This window comes from Castor canadensis, chromosome 15 (genome assembly GCF_047511655.1).
Source record: "Castor canadensis chromosome 15, mCasCan1.hap1v2, whole genome shotgun sequence".
Lineage (NCBI taxonomy): Eukaryota > Metazoa > Chordata > Mammalia > Rodentia > Castoridae > Castor > Castor canadensis.
In genome coordinates this window covers 52,358,366-52,378,508 of record NC_133400.1, presented here as the reverse complement: position 1 = coordinate 52,378,508, position 20,143 = coordinate 52,358,366, and the positions used below count along the sequence as shown (strand labels likewise).

The 20,143-nt window shown below is 42.3% G+C and overlaps 1 protein-coding gene across 1 annotated transcript in view; it reads right to left on the bottom strand.

Annotated features, from left to right (window-relative positions):
• LOC109678014 (cyclin-Y-like) overlaps positions 1–14,751 on the bottom strand; it is a 201,499-nt gene extending 186,748 nt beyond the window's left edge. The window contains exon 1 of the mRNA XM_074056153.1: positions 14,501–14,751. Coding sequence (XP_073912254.1) covers positions 14,501–14,654 — 154 coding nt within the window. The 5' untranslated portion in view covers positions 14,655–14,751. The remainder of the gene's footprint in view (positions 1–14,500) is intronic.
• Between the last annotated feature and the right edge of the window lie 5,392 nt (positions 14,752–20,143).

Here is a 20,143-nt window from a genome sequence, read left to right as displayed (position 1 = left end):
TTCAACTAAGCTACCTACAGACTTCAAAATGACCTATTCGCTAGTCTACACAAATCTTTCAGAGGCAGATTTCCCCCGTTCCTGTGGCACCCTAACTCAACTCTTCTTTTCCCCATATCAGCCTGTCCTGCAAAATTGCTCTGACAACATTCCCTCACCACCTGGGATACCAGTAATCATTCTCTTTATCTCTAACACAAAATTGTAATCACTTACTTGCACATGGCCTCCCCAAACATATCACTAGGTCCTTAAAGTCAAGGCCCAGGTAAATTGATCTTTGTATTCTCAGCACCCAGCAGGAAATCTGGGACTTAACACTTGGACTGACCAATGTTTGTTGACCCACTCAAGAACTGAACCTAGTACTCCCATAGGGGACATCAAATTCTCACATTTCCAAAAACTGTCCCTCTCCTCCAGAGTAGTACATCTGTGGACCACCTGTAATGGCTAGTCATCACATGCTCTGCTATCATCTCCCAGCAACACATGTATACTGAACTCTCTCTCCACCCAACCTCTATGTGATAGAAGACTTCTAGAAACAGTTCAACATAAGTGCTACATGTAACTACTTGCTAGAAATGTTAGTTTCAAAGAAAGGAACTCCACTAATTTCTCATCTTTTCTAGTTCCTTATAGTACTAGCATTCTGCTTATATAACTTATTATGAGAATTCCAAACTGAATAACTGTCATCATTTTGAACTCCGACAAAAAAATTTAAACATAGTTTTGCAATCAACTACAGCCAGTCCACACACTGACCCCAACCAATATCAGCATTAACAACAATAAAACAACAAACAACAACAACAAAAAATAGTAACAAGAGATGTGTATTCTGGATAAAGACTTCAATGGAATACAAATGAACTGAAGGCCAAGACATCATATATCAATTCTCTTAAAATAGTACCTGAAAATTAGATAAATCACTTATACACTCAAAGGCAAACAAAATAGCATGGCTAACTTACATCTCCACGACTGCACACTGTGTAAAACAAATGGCTCCTTAGATGATTAATCTGAAGACATTCAAGAGGAGCACTAGCTTTTATTAAGAGACTATGATATCACCAAGCACCAGTAGCTCACACCTGTAATCCTAGCTGAGTTTGGGAGAATTGAGGCTCGAGGTCAGCCCGGGCAAACAGTCTGAGGCCTCATCTCCAAAATAACCAGATAGATTGGAGGCATATCTTGAGCTGTAAAGCATTGGCTTCCAAGCACAATCCCTGAGTTCAAATCTCAGTCCCACAAAAAAAAAAAAAGGACTGATTTCATATTCATTGTACGTACATCTTTACACAATTATGATCTATTACCCAAGGTCTTAAAAGGGTACTTAATAAGTACTTTTGTTAGTCTCATTCCAATGATTTTTATATGCTTAAAATAAAATTTTTAAAATATTCAGGATACCTCTGATCCCTCACAATTTGCTAAGCATCCATTTTATACCTAGTTTAAAAATGGTTTACCATATTTTCACTTTGTGTACATTTTCTAGCGTATCTGCATTTTAAAAATAGCTGAGAGAAGTAAAGGACATATTTAACTTGGGAAAGGGAGGCTAGACACGCCCTGAAAGACCTCGTATTTCATGCAGTCAGGAATACACTAAGTTTGTATTCACTATAAAAACAGTATTCTGGGTCACTCTGGAATACAAAAAGAATGCAATGAAAATAAGCAAGGTGTGGCTGCTTTTGCATGATTAACTTGCTCTGGAGTGCTCAACCTCCACGTCAGTCCAGATGTGCCACATAAACAAGGACAGGTTTGTTCTCATGATTCCAATAATGCTGCTAACTGGTTCTGCACATGCAAACAGGCAGGCCCGAGCAGTCACAATACCAGTCACTTCGTTGTCTCCTCTTTCTGCAGGTGTGCTTTTAAGCCAAGTGCATAATGGCCAGGCCACCTGGATTCCCTCTGTGCTCTGTAACAGGGATGTTGAAAACCACCCTGTGCCTTTATAATGATACCTTCCCTAACAAATGTTATGTGCTATGTAGCAGCAGGAGATGACTACGCACTTCTAAACCTCAGGCTTTGGAAACCATAGTTAACTTCAAGAATCACTTCCATGTACATATTTATAAACATGTTTACCCTTTGGGAACTGACATTTGGGGTTCAGATACTCTCAGAGGCAATGCTTCATTGTACCACACCACCACAGGCTTTGTAGCCACCTTCACCTAAGCAAGTTGCAAACCAAGACGATGAATTTCTCAGACTTGATTTCAAGAAACTCACGTTCCTCAATCCTGAAGCAAAAAGTTAAAGAAATTAACTTGTGAAATGAAATCATTTAAATGGGCTCACCCCTCAACATATTTTTTTCCTCAAGAGTATAATCATACAACACAGAGCAACACAACAACAATCCTCTCCTGCCTCCTCTTGCAAAGCTTTTTACCAAGGATGTCCCTGAATGCTAGCCCTCTGAATCAAACATCCCTTCTAGTCACTGCCAGCCTCAGAGAACCAGGCCTTCCTTCATGGTGCAGCTGAGACTTCAAAAGGTCCACAAGAATACACAATTGCATTGAGCACTCAACCAAGTCCAAACTCCTGTCAGCAAAAGCAGTCAGGTCAAAGCTTTGTAGACTCTTCAAAGTCACGCCACTTCTACATTTCTCATCAGAACAGACTCTCAAAAGGAAAGTCTACTTCTGAGCACTAATAAAATATGAAAAACACACAGAGAACTAGCTGACTTTAAAACTGAAATGAAAAATAAACTGGGAGTAAATAAGAAAAATTTACCACTTTTTCAGCAAAAGCACACAGAGTGAGAGGACACAGATAAATTTGAGTAAAGAAATTATATAACCCAGGCATGATAGTGTACTTCTATAATCCCAGCACTCAAGAGGCAGAGACAGGAGGATTGCAAGCCTGGGCTACACAGTGAGACCCTATCTCAAAAAGAAAGAAAACAAAAGGGAGGGAGAGAGGGAAGAAGGAAAGAAACAATCTTTAAGTATACACAGAATACTATCCCACCATCCACTGTCTGACTGTGAACTGTGTCTTTTCTGTCAATAGTACCAAGGAGCACCCTCTTCCGACATCATGATGTTAGTTCTACAAAGCTGAGAAGAATAATTCAGCCTTTGCAAAACCTGAGTGAAGGGGAACTATCATTCCCATCAAAGCAAAAGTACTGGAGCCCTGGAGTGGTGCAGCTTGGAGTCTGTGAAGTCCTCCCTGGGTCCTTGAATGGTGAGAGTGACAAAGGTACAGAAAGCAGAACCACTAGGAAGTTACTCTACTGAGCTGCTCTTTCACCTTGCACCCTGGAGCTTGCTGTTCATTGACTCTCAAAGGGAGGAGAGGAGTTGCACCTCAGGGGAAACTTCATTTGATAACGTTTGAGGTCATTTTTTGTTGGTACTGGGGTTAGTGGGTAGAAGTTGGAATGATGCTATACATCCTACAGTGGACAGGGCAGCCCCAACCAACACCAACAAAGAATCATCCCACCCAAAATGTCAACAGAACTGAGGCTGAGGAACTCTGCTTATAGCTTGTCATAGTCCTGCTTTATTGAAGTTGACCTTGAATTTTATACCCAGAAGCTGATCTTGGCAAATACACTTTCATATGTGAATATAAATAATCAAGACAAAAATCCATTTACAAAAATTAAGTTTTAGAAATAGAAGTCTAAAAAGCACACAGTCAATCTACAGTGTGTCCTTCTTTAGTGGCTATCAATATTGTTGTTTATCACTATGTTCTAAACCATGCTAAAGTTAAAACCAGACATAGAAGGCCAGGTGAAAAGCACACATTCAATGTCTTGACTGTCAACCTTCTGGTCTGAAGTGAAGACACAGTTGTAGTATGAGGACAAGTTGCATGAAGACATCCTGCGCCCAGGAACGGACCACAGACAACTAGCTGTCATCTAGCAGCTGCCTTCCAAGCTCACTCATCTACAGGATCTCCTCTGATTTTCACCACAGCCAACCACTCCTTCTTACAATCTCTCCATCCTGCCCTCTTATTCCTGTCATGATATTATATTATCCTAGACACAAGAATAAGTTTCATTCTCAAAAAACTCAACTCACAGCTCAAAACAATGTTTATTAGAATAGTAGTTTAATAAGAGAAGAAAATTTTGTTCCGATATCCAACTTCCTGACTTCATAGCAGAAGTCCACAAAGCCTCTCCCCAGCTGCCTATCCCTGTTGACTCTGACAATCACTGCTGTGCTTTGCTGTCCAGTCCAAGTCATTCTTGGCAAACACCAAAAACAAAAGTGCCCCACCCACTGCTGGCTGCATATTTTAGAAGACCTCTGAGGGTTCTGTCCACGGCTTCACCACTTGAACTACAAGTAGTATTCTCCCACTTCAAAAGAGAACTCTACCAACAGCCAAGTGTGCTTGCACAGCACACAAGGATGCTTAAGACATGTCGCCTATCAGACATTTATCCCCATGTGGTTTATACCCAAGGTATCCCTCAATACAAGGTCTTTTTGAATATAGTGATCCCTTGGTATCCAAAAGGAATTAGTTCCAGAACCCCCACCCTCATGGATACCAAAACCTAAGGATGTTCAAATCTATATATAAAATAGCACTGTACATCTCCTACATACTTTACATCACCTCTACATTGCTTATACTACCTAACACAATGTAAATAGTTGTTATATAGTATTGCTTAGGAAGTAAGACAAGAAATAACTGTCTGTACATGTTCAGTACAGAAACAATTTTTCCAAGTATTTTTGACCCATAATTGCTTGAATCCACAGATAAATAACAGACATGAAGGATCACCTTTGCTAGGCTTCTTGCAGGCATCCTACCACAAAAACAGAAGAAACGGAAAATTAGACATTAGATTTACCTCACAGAAAATTAAGACTCAAACATCTGCTAAAATTAAACTGAATAAACAACTTGTATCTCTTCAGTAACACCAACTTTGGCTTTCAGAAGATAGGCAAACTCTAATGCTATATAAACCCTTTATCAATGCTTTTCAAGCAAAGGAGTAACAAGCTCTACAAATTTAAAAAGTCATCACTTACACATGCTTGAGGCAGGGAAAGGCTGGAGAAAAATAAGATTATCCATATAAATTGACAAAAGTAATACTGTAAATGAATGCAATCCCTGATGGATATCTGTGAGTTTGATAAAAATTTTTGGTGCATCTTTATTTTTTTTACATTTATCATATTATTGTTATACAGGGGTACATCGCAACAATTATAACCGTTTACAATACATCTTAGGTAAATTCACGCCTGGGTTTGACATTCACGCCTGGGTTTGACATTTTTGAAACTGGACTAAACAAACACAGCATTATGACTTCTTTCTCATCCTAGACTTCAACAGGGTACACAGACTGGGAGCCCTAAAACCTGGACTTTCAAGCAACTACACAAACTGTATTCCCATCTAAAAACCTATTATAAAAGCCAGGCCTGGTGGTGCACATGTGTACTCTCAGCATTTGGGAGGCTGAAGCAGTAAGGCAGAGAGTGAGAGGGAAGCCTGGATGACACACCAAGACCTTAAGAACAAAACAATGCTAAAAATAAACAATTAAAATTAAAACCTGTTAGCAGAATCAGGGATAACACAGACCAAAACCACAGTAATCAATTACAAGTCCTAAAAGTCAATTAAAATCTTAAAATCTTATAATCATAATGGACGGAATTCCAAACTTGAAGTGAAATCTTTTCTTATCCTATGAATTCCAGATTAGTGTTAAATTTTTAAAGGGTTTAGGGATTTAGTTAGTGGTGGAGCACTTGCCTAGCATACACATGGTGCTGCACCACAAAAAAAGATCAAAGTCAGGCATGCTGGCATCCAGAAAACTGAGGCAGGTAGATCCCAAGCCTTTAGGGCCCCCCCCAGGGCTATATACTGAAACCACAAGTCAAAAATAAATAATAAACAAGTAACTTTCAATAGGCATTTACCAAATATAAACAAAAGATCTTTAATAACTTCTTTTTCCTGTTTGTCCACCAACAAGAAGCATTCATCCAAAGTAAAGCACTTTCTTATAAAAGTTGTACAATGTCTATAATACACATGAAGTCTCATACAGAGTATCTCCTATTCATCCTTCAGAGACACGAGGTCTATAATCAGAGGTATCTTAAATAAACGTGACTTGCATTTCATCACCCAACCAAGACTGCTGCAAGGCTCACAATGCAAACTGGCATGGATGTAACTGTAGCTACTACCAATTATCTTTGGTGTACCACAACTATAGTTCTCTCAGTACCAGGAGCCAGCTGTCATGCCTCCAGACGCTGCTGGTACATTTCTGCTAAGCATGGCACTCGCATCTATCACATCCAAAGAAGCCTCCCTCTACATCTCAAGTGGGGAACAAAGATTACAAAGGAATTAAAATTACCCATCCTAGGTAATATGTCTATAGAGTAATGAAACCAATGTGAAATCTTTTTTAAACAAAGTAGTGTGATCACAGGAGACTGGACACTTAGCCAGACACAGCATTACAAGACATTTTAGAACTCCCTCTATGGAACTGCCTTCCAGGCCAACTTTTAAACCATACTTAAAATTTTCTTTTAAAAAGCTTCTTTACAAGGCCAAAACTAATGTGTAAAATGTCAATATTCTAGCAAAGACAGCTGAAGAAAAAAGATTTCAAAGTTTTCCACTTCTATATTTAAAAAGCAACTTTCCAGGCAGGGCAGCAGAGTTGCTCTAAGTATAATACATTAGAACTGATCAAGCCCTGAAGTAACCTATCTTGTCAGTCACTGAGAGATTTTCTAGGCAAAATCTTACTGAACGCAGGAATCTGCCAATTTTTATGCTGTCAGACTAACTATACTCAATTTTATCTTTAGCACATCCCTTTTCTCCAAGCTAGTAGACAGAAAGAGAAGTCCCAGAAAAAGTAAGGTAAAGGGCCATAGTAAGAGTTACCAGTGATTTTTAAGTAGCTAAGAAAGGGAAAGAAAAGGTGGGTTAGTAACTTCTCAGCTCACTGCAACTGTGGATCTAGCCAACAGACTCTCCCCTTAAAAAAAAAAAAAAAAAAAAAAAAAGCTCAAACAGCCCTTACCAACCTGACCAAAGATGCTAGAGTCTATTTTTTCAGCCCACCAACTCCCCTTTATTGAAAGCAGTATTTGAATATAAATAAAGCACATTTATATTACCTCAAAACCTCCTTCTTTGAACAATTTTTTTAAATGCTCTGGGTTCAGCTTCCATCTATGTACACTGATATTGCTAGGAACATGGTCCCCGAAGTCAGCAACTGCCTAGGTGGGCCACATCATCCCCAGGAGCCAAGGAAGCTTATCAAATATTCAACCCACTGATCACTGGGTAGTGTCACACTGTGACTGTGGAAACATGCAATGCAGAAGAGCAAGGAGTACTAGAAAGAGAGGTATTTCTATCCCAAACTCTACAGCTAGCCATTCAAAAGCCATACATCTCTATACAACCTCACACGAACACAGCTCTAACCAGCTATTCTCGGTACTGCCTTCAATACTGCATCCATGTCATTGTCAGGACAAGTCTCTTGGGCTTCTAGCTTCTCTGGCAACACAATTGGTTGCAGATCTTGAAGCACAATTTAAATTTAATACAAGAAAATCAATTTAGGTACCATGTTCATAATGACAGTCACCTAGAGCTTTTGGTTGGTTAAACATTTTGGCCTCAGGATGTAAGGCAAGGCAGTACCTTTAAGCACTTTTTTTAAGCAGAAGAAAGTGAGGCTTGGTAAACAGAAGCCCCACAGTAACAGCACAGCCACATCCGGAAGGCATGCAATTCAATGTTAGGCTCCTATACTTTGCCCTCCATCACACTTCATGGAGCTAGCACCATCTCAGATGAAGCCCCTGAATTTATACTCATCTATTCTTCAAGAAACACAGGATAGGCGAATGTTGGGGTTTAAAACCTCAAGACTCACAGCAACAAATTCCTCAAAATTTTAAGACGATGAAAACTGATGCAGAGAAAATGAACTTGCTCCCTTCTTCCAGCTGCAAGCTAGAATGATACTGAAAGTAGGAGAGAGAGGTTCACATCGACAGTGAGTGCTGTGGAGTGATCCTTCTTGTCTAATTGTTGAGTCATGAAAGGATTCATGGTCTAAAGTGTGACAAGCATGATAATGCCAAAAGCCCTCTTGCGTAAGATACAAGCACTGCTTCCTTACAGTACATCCAGCAGCAGACACTTGGAGCTAAATCTCTGAGCCTGTGTGATTAAAGCAGAACTTCAAAGCCACTCACATGTCTTCCTTCTCATTATTTTTGCCTTTTGGTCTTGCCTCCTTCCTGGATAGAAATAAATTTAATCTTTGTGTTAGTTTCATCTAGCCAGAAATATAAAAATATTCATGTCTTTATGACAACAGAGAAAACTGGCTTTGAATAGTGAGAAAATCTTACCACCCTTCCACAAAATTACTTAATAGTCAGTCACTCCTCTCAAAAACCAGGCAGAGAATACTCTGGTTTCTCTTCAGATCGTATAAATCGTTCACCTTTTTCAAAAAGTAGGCAGAAAAGTAAAAATCCTAATCTCAAAGTATTGCTAGCATATAGGTTTTGACTGTGAATCTCTTAAAACAAAGTGGGCATGGGCCAGGAGGAGGTGCAGGGTCCAGAGAGCAGTCACTTCCTATTTAGCTATCACAGGGCAGGGTTGAGGCAAAGCTCCTTAAGTTACAGAAGACTGATTTCCAACTGCAAAGAACAAGCTGCAGAACCTTGACCAAATGTCTTCATCTTTGAGGCTCAATTTCTCTGCCTATACAAGGGGAAAATGGTGTTAAGATTAGGAAGATACTACAAGTCAAGTAATCAGCACCTAATTAGTAACTATGTATTGGCCCAGAATTAACATACGGTAAATGGTGTTAATTTACTTGGACATTAACCTTGTGCAGGATCTCCTTGACATGGGCAACAGACTGAACTTCTCTGTAAAATGTGGGTGTGGAAACAAAAAGATTCCCTGATTCTAAATCAAAAAGGAAAAAAAGGTGAGTGGATGCTGGGTATGATGGCTCATGCCTGTAACCTCAGGTCCTCCAGGCCAGCCAGAGCAAAAAGTTAGCGAGACTTCATCTCAATCACTAAAGCCAAGCATAGTGAAACATGCTTGTGATCCCAGTTACGTGGGACGCCATAAGTAGGAGCAGCTTGGTCTAAGGCCAGCCCCAGGCAAAAACTCAAGACCCTACCTGAAAAATAACCAAAAAAAGGCAAGGGGCATGGTTCAAGTGGTAGAGCACCTGCCTAGCAAGCATAAAGCCCTGAGTTCAAACCCCAGTACCACCAAAAGAAAAAAATAAACAGAGAGGTCAGGGACATAGTCATCACCAGGGCTATGAATAATGGCTCTATGGGCACATCTTTAACATACCTCTCTACGCAGCTAATAGTCAGTCCACATCTGGTCGGGGTGTCTTCATACAGCTCACAGGCAACAAGGCATATAAATCTTAAACACATGGTTTTAACCACCAGGACTAGGGATATTATGGTGGAACTAAGGCATGAAATTAAGTTGTGGTAAAGCACCTGTTTTGCAAACACAAAACTGAGTTCAAGCCCCAGTCCCATCAAAAAAAAAGAAATTAGAAGTTAAGAGCACCAATGCCTAGAAAGCACGATGTCCTGAGTTCAATCCTCAAATGCTCCCCTAAGAAAGAATAAAGGAAAAAACACTAAAGACCAGGAGTTATGAACATAGCTACTCATGTTGACTTTCTTATGTTTAGTATGAGGTATGCTACACAACATACAGCAAATGGTACTTGGAAGCCTCAGGACCTCGCCCTAACTGGAAGGATAGGATAGCTGGAAACAGCAACTTTTTGGTTAATGATGCATTTGAGCCTCATTTTGATCCTTAAGGATGTAAGGTCACAGCTAAAGTCATTCACTGGAAGAGACAAAAAAAGATTCATCTTATCAATTGTCAAGCAGATTTCCATTAGACATAGCTTCCTTTCAGTTTGGATTTGGGGTTCCCCCCTTTTGTTATAGTTTAAAACCTTTCTTAAGTTTCATTTCAGGACTTTACCCTATCTGCTACCCCTCAGCTAAAACACAAACAAAACCAAAAAATTTCATAAACACTCTACTTTCATTACTGCAAGTTCTAGTCAGTTTCTCTTTCCCTCCCATTTCCCTCAACCAATAAATGCACATGACAATGTTCTGACTCAGATATCCTTAAACAGCTGGCTGCGCTCACTCATTCAACAAATACTAAGAGCATCTTTAAGGAATCAGGCACTATTCTAGTTACCTGAGTTATAGCAGTGAGCAAAACAGAACCTGTGCTATTAGAACTTATGATCTAGTGGGTAGACACATTACTAATGTATATGCATATACCTCCTAAGTATGTCATAAGGTGATATGGAATACGGAAACAGCAGTGCAGAAAATGCACACAGGGAATGCTGGCCGAGAGGCAGAAGGGATATTAAATGAGATGACTGGGCTGGTCTCACTGAAGAGAGGGGCTTGAGCCTAGTCTGAAGGTGGTGAGAGCGCTAACCAAGAGAATACTACAACATTCCAGTCAGAGGAATAGAGGAAAGGCCCTAGTGTGATCAAACAACAGTACAGAAGGAAGTCAGTGTGGCAGAATGAGGAAGCAAGCCAGCAAAATGAGGAGGGCAGGCAGATCACCAAAGGGACGTGAAGTCCATTGTAAAGTAAGGGCTTTATAGTGAAGTGAAGAGAAGTGATATGAAAAGTCACTACCATTTTTGTGCAGAGGAGTTATGTGTGAAAGTGTTAGATTAGATCTCAATCTCTAGGGCTGCAGCAAATGAGAACAGACTGGAGTGGCAAGGGTGGAGTGGGAAGACCACGCAGGCTGACAGGGATGACAGGTACTGGATCAGAAGAATGGCAGGTGAGCTTTTGAGAAGTGATCAGACTGTAGACCAATTTTAAAGGTGGAGCGCCATGCTTTCCTAGCAGACTGGATCTGGAATGAGGGAGAAACTGAGTTGTCAAGGATGGCAGGCAAGCCGTAAGGGATGAAGCTGACATTAATCAGTTTTGAGGCAAAACCTAAAAATGGCACACTATGATGCAGATGCTACAGGATTCCTGATTTATTTGATCTCATCATCTCTTTCTTCTATCCCTATTTTTCTCCTCCCATCTAATCAACAAAGTCCACAGTGAATAACTGTTGCAGACAGACGAAATTTCTTCTTTCAGAAACTATGGCTATGACTACAATGACAAGAGATACCCTATCCCAGAAGGCAATCACAGGCTTGTCAGTGTGTGATGGCTAATTAAGCATCATTTGCCATTTACTGGCTGTGTGACCCTGGGCAAGTCCTCCTTGTGCCTCATTATTGTCGTAAAGGCTAATATTGCCCACAGGGTGTACTGTGAGCTCTAAATGAATGAATACAAGCAGAGCACTTAGAGCAGCATCTGGCACAGAGTAATCAATATATAAGAGTCGGAATTACTACCACAACTGTGAGGTAATCTTGTTATTTCTCAATCTCTGAATGACTTTATGAAGTAGACAGATCTAATGCAAATTTTAAAAACATAAATAACCAAACACAAAGATAGTAATACTGAGTATAAAGGCACAGCAAGTTGCTAGCAGATATCTCAGAAGTCTACCTACCCCAACTAAATCACTGGAATCCTATAGGACAAACACTACCCCTTTGTGTGTTTAGGGTAAGATGGAGAAAACATAGAGACATATGTTATATCTCTGTAATTTAAAGAAACTGAACAATCACAGAAGATTCCTAAACTCTGAACTTTTCAATAATCAGTAGCTGGGGTGTTTTTCAGGATATAAGATAGATCTTGGTACTTCAGCTTTTAATTATACTAGAATCAAGAATTCTTCAGATGGGATTTTAAAATGTTCACTAATACTCTAACAATCAGTATCTGCAGGTTGGTTCCAGGACCCCCTCAGATAACCAAAATCTGTGAATGCTTAAGCCCCCACAGAAAATGACCTGGTATTTGCTTATAGCCTACATACATGCTCCTACATACTATAAATCATCTCTGGATTCTTTATACTACCAAAGACTATGTAAACAGTTTTAATACAGTATGTTGAGGGTTGAGGGAACAATGACAAGAAAAAAAGTTTGTACATGTTCAGTACAGGTGCAAATTTTAGGGGGAAGGGGGAAATATTTTTGATCTGTGGTTGGTTGAATTCACACATGTGGAACTCAAGGATACAGAGAGCCAACTGCAACTCAGAAATTCAACTCTATAGATAGAAAGATATAGATATATCATATATATATGTACGCACACATACTTTTTAACTTAAATCCGTTCTCTTCTCCCAACCCAACATTACATGAATTTCTATCAAAATATCCTTGACAGCAGGTAACACTAACAACCAGTGATTTAAAGCTGCATCCTGGAGTGCTTTAAATGAACAGATTAATACTAAGGCCCAGCCCAAGATTTCTAGTCTAACAAACCAATAACAAAAACTGCTGGTTAGATAACATGGTTTAAATGGAAAATTAGAATTCCTACTTTTAAATTAGCACCATCATTCGAACTGGGTTCTGGAGCAAGAGGCTACTACAGCCCACATTAGCAACCCTCCTCACCCCCCTACATACCCTCAAACTATCCTAAATCTGCAAAACAAAATTTAGTGGTCTTCCTAATGTTCTCTCAAAAATGCCTGACAAATTAAATTCAGATTTCTTTCAAATGAAAGAACGCACCATGCCACTGTTTCCTGGTAAAATCCTTCTAAGTCATATGCCAAATAGCTGGTTACAATCACATACTTTCCCAGTTTCTTTACTATAGCTTATAATAATAATATGCTATGCAGCTTGGCTCTTAAAATGAACATCTTTTTATTTTTTCTTTTTTTGGTTTTTGATCTACCATTTAAAATACAAAGCGTCCATCAAATGTTAGTGCACAACATACAGGAAAAATTATTTCCAAATGTTTCTGGCCTGCCAGCACTGTATAAGTAAGACTGGGTAACAACTTTGTACAATAAACTTGTTCGTTCCTTTCTTCCTTCCTTTAAAATATAATGTTACATCTTTATTAAATGCTAGACATTCCTTCCAGTTACTTGCGGATAGAGCAGTTCTGGCCATAATACCCTGTAAAATTAAAGAATGACTGTAGTTCAAAAACATCCAAAGAGCAGGCTAAGATAACAGATGTCTAAAATAACACTAGAAAAATAATGTTGGAACTGTAATTTACAAAGCACCTACTATAAACCAGATGTCTATATCTATCTATGGTACTCATTTAATAAAACTGCTATCCTAAAAAGATGAAGTTATCATTTATAAGAAATTAATGGAAACCAAATAATGAGAAAGGCCTTTCCTTCAGCAATTTGAGTGTGGCCTTCCACAGTATACACAATGCTCCACCCAAAAGACAACAAGAATGAAGACAGAGTTGGCCCATTCATTCACACAATTTTTTTCAGATCAGTTCCACTAAATTAACTGTGAGGATTTGAGAGTTAAAAAAATAAAAATAAAAATGCACTTCCAATTTCAAGTCTTTTTAAGTTGAAAATTATGCAAACTATTTTTATGCACCATGCGTAAACCTACTCCTCTGTAGATATTTTTAGGCCACAGAACTTACTGATAAAGCAGTGCTGATAAAGATGCTGCAAAACCAGTAAGACCAAAAAAAAAAAAATTACTAGGAGTAATAATGAGTCCTTTAACTTTTTTTTAACACGAACTCAAAGCCAAACTACAATTTACCCAGATAATTAGAAATAGAACTGTAATTCAAGCCCATAAATGATATTTTTATAAGCATTCTTAGGTGAAGCTATTTGCCTGCAACCATCCCCTAGACAGATACATACATACATACATACATACATACATACATACATACATACATACATACATAGAGAGACAGACCGACCGATTCTTGGGGCTGGTTTACTTTTTAATGGGACTGAGGGGTGCGGGGACAGCCCAGCGGAGTCAACTTGTAAGTGTCCGGGGAAGTAACTCAGGCCAACTCTCCTTCTCTGAGGGAGCTCGCTCCTCAGGTACATCAAGGCTCGCCCATCCCATTCCCTTTTAAAACAACAAACATGATCCCCCTTGTCGCGCTGACTTGGCCTCTGGCTGCATCCAACAGCGCCAGGAAGCCGGGCTCTCGGGGCGCCCCAGCCGTAGCCAGCTCGAGTCCCCTCGCGACCGGTTCACACACACATCCCCCACCTCCTGCCCCCACTGGGCCCGCGGGGTTCGGGAGCCGCGGCCGGCAAAGTTTCCCGGCCGCTCACTTGGGCAGCCATCAAGGAGCCGCCCGGAAGCTACGGGAACCTCGGACGCCCAGTGAGGCGGCCACGACCGCGATGGACATGGGTTCGGGACCGGCGGAGAAGCCCGGGCAGCCTGGCCGCGGGTACCAGGAAGGGGGCTCACCGTCGATGTTCTCGCGGTCGCTGATGTGCTGCAGGTTGCAGCCCGTGTCCTCGCGGCTCAGGTCGGTGTCAGGGCGAGAGGACTCCAGCCGCGAGTGGGCATTCCTCCGGAGCTTGGGGCTGGACGACACGCAGCACGAGGTAGTGTTCCCCATCTTCGGTGGCCCCCGACTCCTGCAGCTGTCGGTCCCGGGGCGCGGGCGGCGGGGGCGTGGAGGGAGGCCCGCCCGCCGCCGCCGGAGGGGAGGGCGGAAGCCGCGGCCGGCCGCCGGGTCAGCAGCGGCGGCGGCGGCGGGGCCTCGCCATGGGCGGCGGCAACGGTGACGAGCGAGTGGCGGCCCCGGCTCCCCTCGGCCTCCGGGGCCCGGAGGGTCTGTCTACAGAGGAGGAGCGCTGCGGTCAGCGCGACTGCAGCCGCCACGCCGAGCTCAGCCCGCCGCGGCCATGGCGGGCGGCGCCGCGCAGGCCGCCTCCCCCCACCCGCTTTCCGGTCGGAGCCCGGTTCCCCGGTGGCGGCAGCGGTGATGGCCTCGGCAAGCGGTTCCGGTTCATTCTGGAGACACACGGGTGCGCGCCGAGCGGGCGGCGGGCGTGGGCGCAGCCTTGGGCCCAGCGAGGCCAGGCGAGGCGACGCGCGGAGCAGCGGAAGATGCTCGTGCCCGCCCTCGCCGTCGGCGCCCTCGCGCCCGCCCGCCGCAGCCCCGCCCCGCCCGGTCGACGCCCCGCCCCGCCCCGTCGACGCCTCTTCCCTGTGCCCTGGAAGCAGATCTGCCGCCAGGAGGGGCGCGCCGATCGCCGCACGCCTTGGTCTCACGCGCGGTGGGGTCTCCCGGGGATCCCAGCATTCCCTAGTCGTTTCTCTGCCCGTCTCCGCTCCCTCCGCCTCGTGTCGTCGCTCGGACGAGGTGTGTCACCTCCCGGTAGCCCGCGGGGGTCCGAGCCGGCCGGAGCGCAGCGCGGGGAGGGTAGGACGGATGGGGACCTCGACAAGGCCCGGGGCCACCTGCGCCGCTTGACTTTTTAGGATTAGACATTTAAATGAAGTTAGGTCCTGACGTGGGAGTACGCTGTCCTATCTTGAACTTGCTGAGGACTTGCTGATAACCCCTGTTTTTAATGAGTTCCTTGGAGGTTAATGTGAGGTTGACCTCCCATGTTTTACCTTTGAAATGTGCTGGGAACGGCCATGCCGGCTCTCTAAGGTATTTTACCACAATAAAAATGTTAAAATAGTTACTAAACAGTGTGATCTCATTCCTATTAACAGAGACAAATTTGGACAATTTATAACATTAAAAAAAATTGCATCATTTTTAATTTCCTTTTTCTGTTTATCTTTCTAATTTCCTACAATGAATGTTTCATAATCAGAAAAAATACTTTAAAATGATTCCCGCCCAACAAAAATAAAACTCAAAATTTACTTTAATCTTGTTAATGAAACAAAACCAGCCTTGGTGTGTCTCTCCCCTCTGAGTTATCTGGGTGGTATGTGGGTTGGCTGGGATGTGTATGGTAGAGGCCACATCAGGGGAATCTTCTGGAGGCACTTGCCCCATTCTAGCAGGTACAGCATGTGACTCTGTTGCCAGTAATAGCAGTGGTTGTTCCCGAGGGCTAGAAACAGAAGGGCCTCAGGGAAGTGATAGTTGTGTGGGCAAAGACCAGAAAGGAATCTGTAAGAATTGATAACTGTATACCTCCTACTTCACTGACTTAAAATAATAAAAAGAAATCCTTAACCCATCAAAGATTTTGCCACAATATAAAGAAATTTGTGAAAATGGTATACTCTGAGGAGCTACATGTGTTTCTGGAGATGAGACTGAAAGACAGTGGCCATGAAACGTGCTTTTGTCATGTTCTAATCTTTACGCTTTCATACACAGTAGACCATGTAAACCCACTGTACCTATTCCAGGAAGGCAAGAGAGAACCTGCAGCCTCAAAGGGCTGCAGTGACCTGTCTCCTGTAGAAGACTGTCCCTTCTAGAAACCCAATGATCCTGAAACCCTCCAAAGTAGTCATTCTTGTGCCCTCCGTGCACTTTCCCTCATCTGGCTCCTACCCATGACTGTGACCACTTCATTGCAATGTGTCCTTTCCCACTATATGGCTGATTCTTACATCTTTGTCCCCAGCCTTGGCCTCTCATATATGCTCCAATTTCCATTTGCCCAGCGTTTATAGGATCCCCTCAAAATGAATCCTTCCCCACCTGTCTTCCCAATTTCCCCTTCCTTGTCAGAGCTACCACCATTTTTCTGGGAAAAAGAAATCTTAGATGGTGTCTGTTCTCTCTCATTTATTGTCTCATTTAACCTGTCACACAGACCTGTCCAAAATTTCCTTAAGGGATACTACAGATTTCATGTTTCCTTGTTTATTCTCTTTGTTACCCATAGTCTGGGCCTCTCCCACACCTGTACCTCTCCTACTTCCTTTTGCTTGGTTGTCTTGAGCGAAAGTGTGCCTTCCCTCCTTCCACTAGCCCATTCACCTCCCGCCACTGATAAATGCATGTTTCATTGTCACGTACTTCCAGGCTCAGGGACTGGTATCAGCTTCCACTTCCAAGCCCAAACACCTTACTGGGTTTGTGGCATCCTTTTTAAGCAAAACTCCCCGCGCCCTATAGCAATCCCAATTTATTTCTGACTGCCAGTAGACACTCTGTTCCCGTTGGACTACTGATCTCATTAGTTCTTTCTGTCTCCCTCTCTGCCAGACTTGTACACCCTGTGTACTCCTTTTGCCAGATCTGCCATCAGATAACCTGTGCTCCATTCTCAACCCTACCATTTGTTAGTGCTTTGACATTAGACATACTACCGCTGCGGAACGTCAACTTCTTCCTGTGGAAAATGGAAATGTTACAGCCTAATTCTAAGGTCACTGAAAGGACTAAATGGTCCAGTGTATGGAAGGGTCATTTAGCCGGCTGCCTAGCACAAAGGTCATAAATGTGCCTCCTCTTCAGATCCGTGGAACATGATGGGGAAAATGAATATCATATGGTAAACACAAGATTGTGTGAATAATCAGTAGATGTAATAAATGCTTAATATATGTTGACTTAACAACCTTCAAGCTCTGACATAATCTCCCTCTCTGTTAACATTGTTTGACCACTGTTGACACTGAAAAACTTCATCCTTCTTTAAACTCCCATGGCATTTACACCCTAATGCTTAAATGTTTACAACTGATTTTTGTAATCCTTTCACATGTGTTGTCCCATCTCTAACTAGTTTGCAAGGTCCTTGAGGACAAAGACAATGATATTCCTGTAGCGGACATTTGGTGATTGTGGTCTATGAGCTAGCACTTGACATTTATAACTACTCTAACCTTCCCATAACCCGAGGAGGGTACTTGCTGTTATCATCCTTGTGTGCAGAGGCACAGATGCTAGCAGATTACCCCAAGGCAATCAGGTTAGTGAGCAACAGAGCTAAGGCCCTGCAGTCTGGCCCAACAGCTTTGTGTACTATTGAGTGCTCCCCAGGGGATGGAATCACACACTGATTCACAGATGGGTGTGACCCTCTTCTGTACCTAGGAGCTGTCTCACAGGCTTGCAAGCGGCTGCTTGAGAGAGTACTTCCCTCACCTTCTTGGCAAACTTCCTTTAAAGAGCATCCTAAAAAGAACCAAAAGTACACACAAAGCCATGATTACTAGCAGATACTTTGCTACTGTTACGTTATGTAGAAAATGAAGGAAGAAAGGAAAGAGAAGAAAAGGGAGGAAGAGACAGGGCCATGTGGGAGAAGTGGTGAGAATGATAAACAGGAAAGAAGGGAACACTAGAGAGGCCAGGACTTTCCATACAGCCCATACAACAGTGCTTCCCTGTTCCAGATGACCAACAGCCTACATGTATGCATTGGTTTACACTTGCTCCTGCTGCTGCCCTAAGTACGGTGGAGTTTTGCTTTAAGAATTTGAAAGCTAGGGAAGGGGCTGCTAGAAACCCAGCCCAGAGGCCATCAGAGCTGATGCTCCCTTAGGGAGGCTTCTTCTCAACAGAAATGATCCTGGGAGGTTGAAATGGCACAGGAAGACAGGATGCTTGCTGCTGAAGTTCTCACTGTGCCAAAGTCAAGGTGGGGTATAAAATGTGAATTTCAAATGCAAAATTACACAGGATGTTTTATAACCTTAAGAACGAACTCTGAAAAATATTACTGGATTCTCTGCTCCTTGTACCAACCCCTTTAATGATACAAGTGAAACCTGGTCTATCTGAAACATTGTGAGGGGTCAGAGTGGCAGAATGGCCCCAAGGGACATAATCTCTAAGAATAACACCTCTAAATGGCCTAATCAGGAAATTTTTCTCACTGTCATCCACATAAAGAACACCAAAAAACCATTTTTTTTTTCAAATGGAAATCTACCTAGAAACATCCACACATCTCAGTCATCAACACTCAAAGACAAGTGGGGATTATGGCTAAACTTTATTTCTTGCAGGGACAAAAAAATAAAAAGGATTAAGAAAATGAAACCATGACAACAAACCATAGGCATCACAAACCCTGCCAAATCTTTGCCTTGTTCAACTAGGCCAACAACAGCTCTGACACAATTACATTTCACCAGATGCTGCCACAACACCACTGGGTTACAGTGAACTCACTGTTAGCCGAAGCCAAAACCAAATTGTTTGCATCTGATGTGTATTTCATATTCCTGTTTCCCCATGCCTGTCTGAAAACTGACTTGATGTAACAACCTCTAGTTGCACATTTCAAAGGGTAGCAGCATGAATTTTTACAATACATTCCTCAGCAGGGAGGAATTGCAGCAGTAACTGTAAGAAAATGTTCTCCTGTACAATAAACCAAAAGTTTTGTGAACACAAAATGACAATTTTCATTAAAAGGTGCCTGTTATTTTTGGTATTTCCAGTTACATAAAGGATAAATATATTCAGACAACTGGCCATGACCTTTTCCTGGCAACTCCAGCTTCAGTTTTCTCTAAGCAAGGGTGAGTTTCATATTTTTCCAGAAGAGACAAACAGGAATGCCTCATTAAATTGTTCCCTTAGATTTTTAATTCAATACCACACAACACTTCTATATTGAGCTCAACACAATAGTAATAAAAGTCACTATTCTGAAGTCAAATGATGTCTCTTTCATCCAAGACCTTGTTTTGGTTCCTCTTCCTCTGAGCTGAGCATTTAACCTCCAGCCTTTCCCCCAGTTCTCAATCAGGGCAATTTTGCCCCGCAGGAAACATTAGGCAATGTCTGGGAACATTTTTGCTGCAACTGGAGAGTTCAATTGGTATTTAGTGACTGAGAATCCAGGACTTTTGCCAAACATATACAATACACAGGACAGCTCTGCACGGTGAAAAATTACCTAGTTTCTCATGTCCACAGTGCCGAGGTTGAGCAACCCAACAATAAGTTCACCAACCCATTTTTAATTTTAAAAAGAAAAAAAATGCCTTTTTTTCATAAGGGTATCTTCAATGACTCTTTATTTATCAGGTTATAAATAGCAACCTCCTAAACCTTACTGTCAACACCCCCCAATCTACTTCTGCACTACCTTCCACCTTGACTGAATAAATAATGATGGTCTCTGCTCAGTGTTCTGCAGCAGCTCGCCCACTGGACAATCC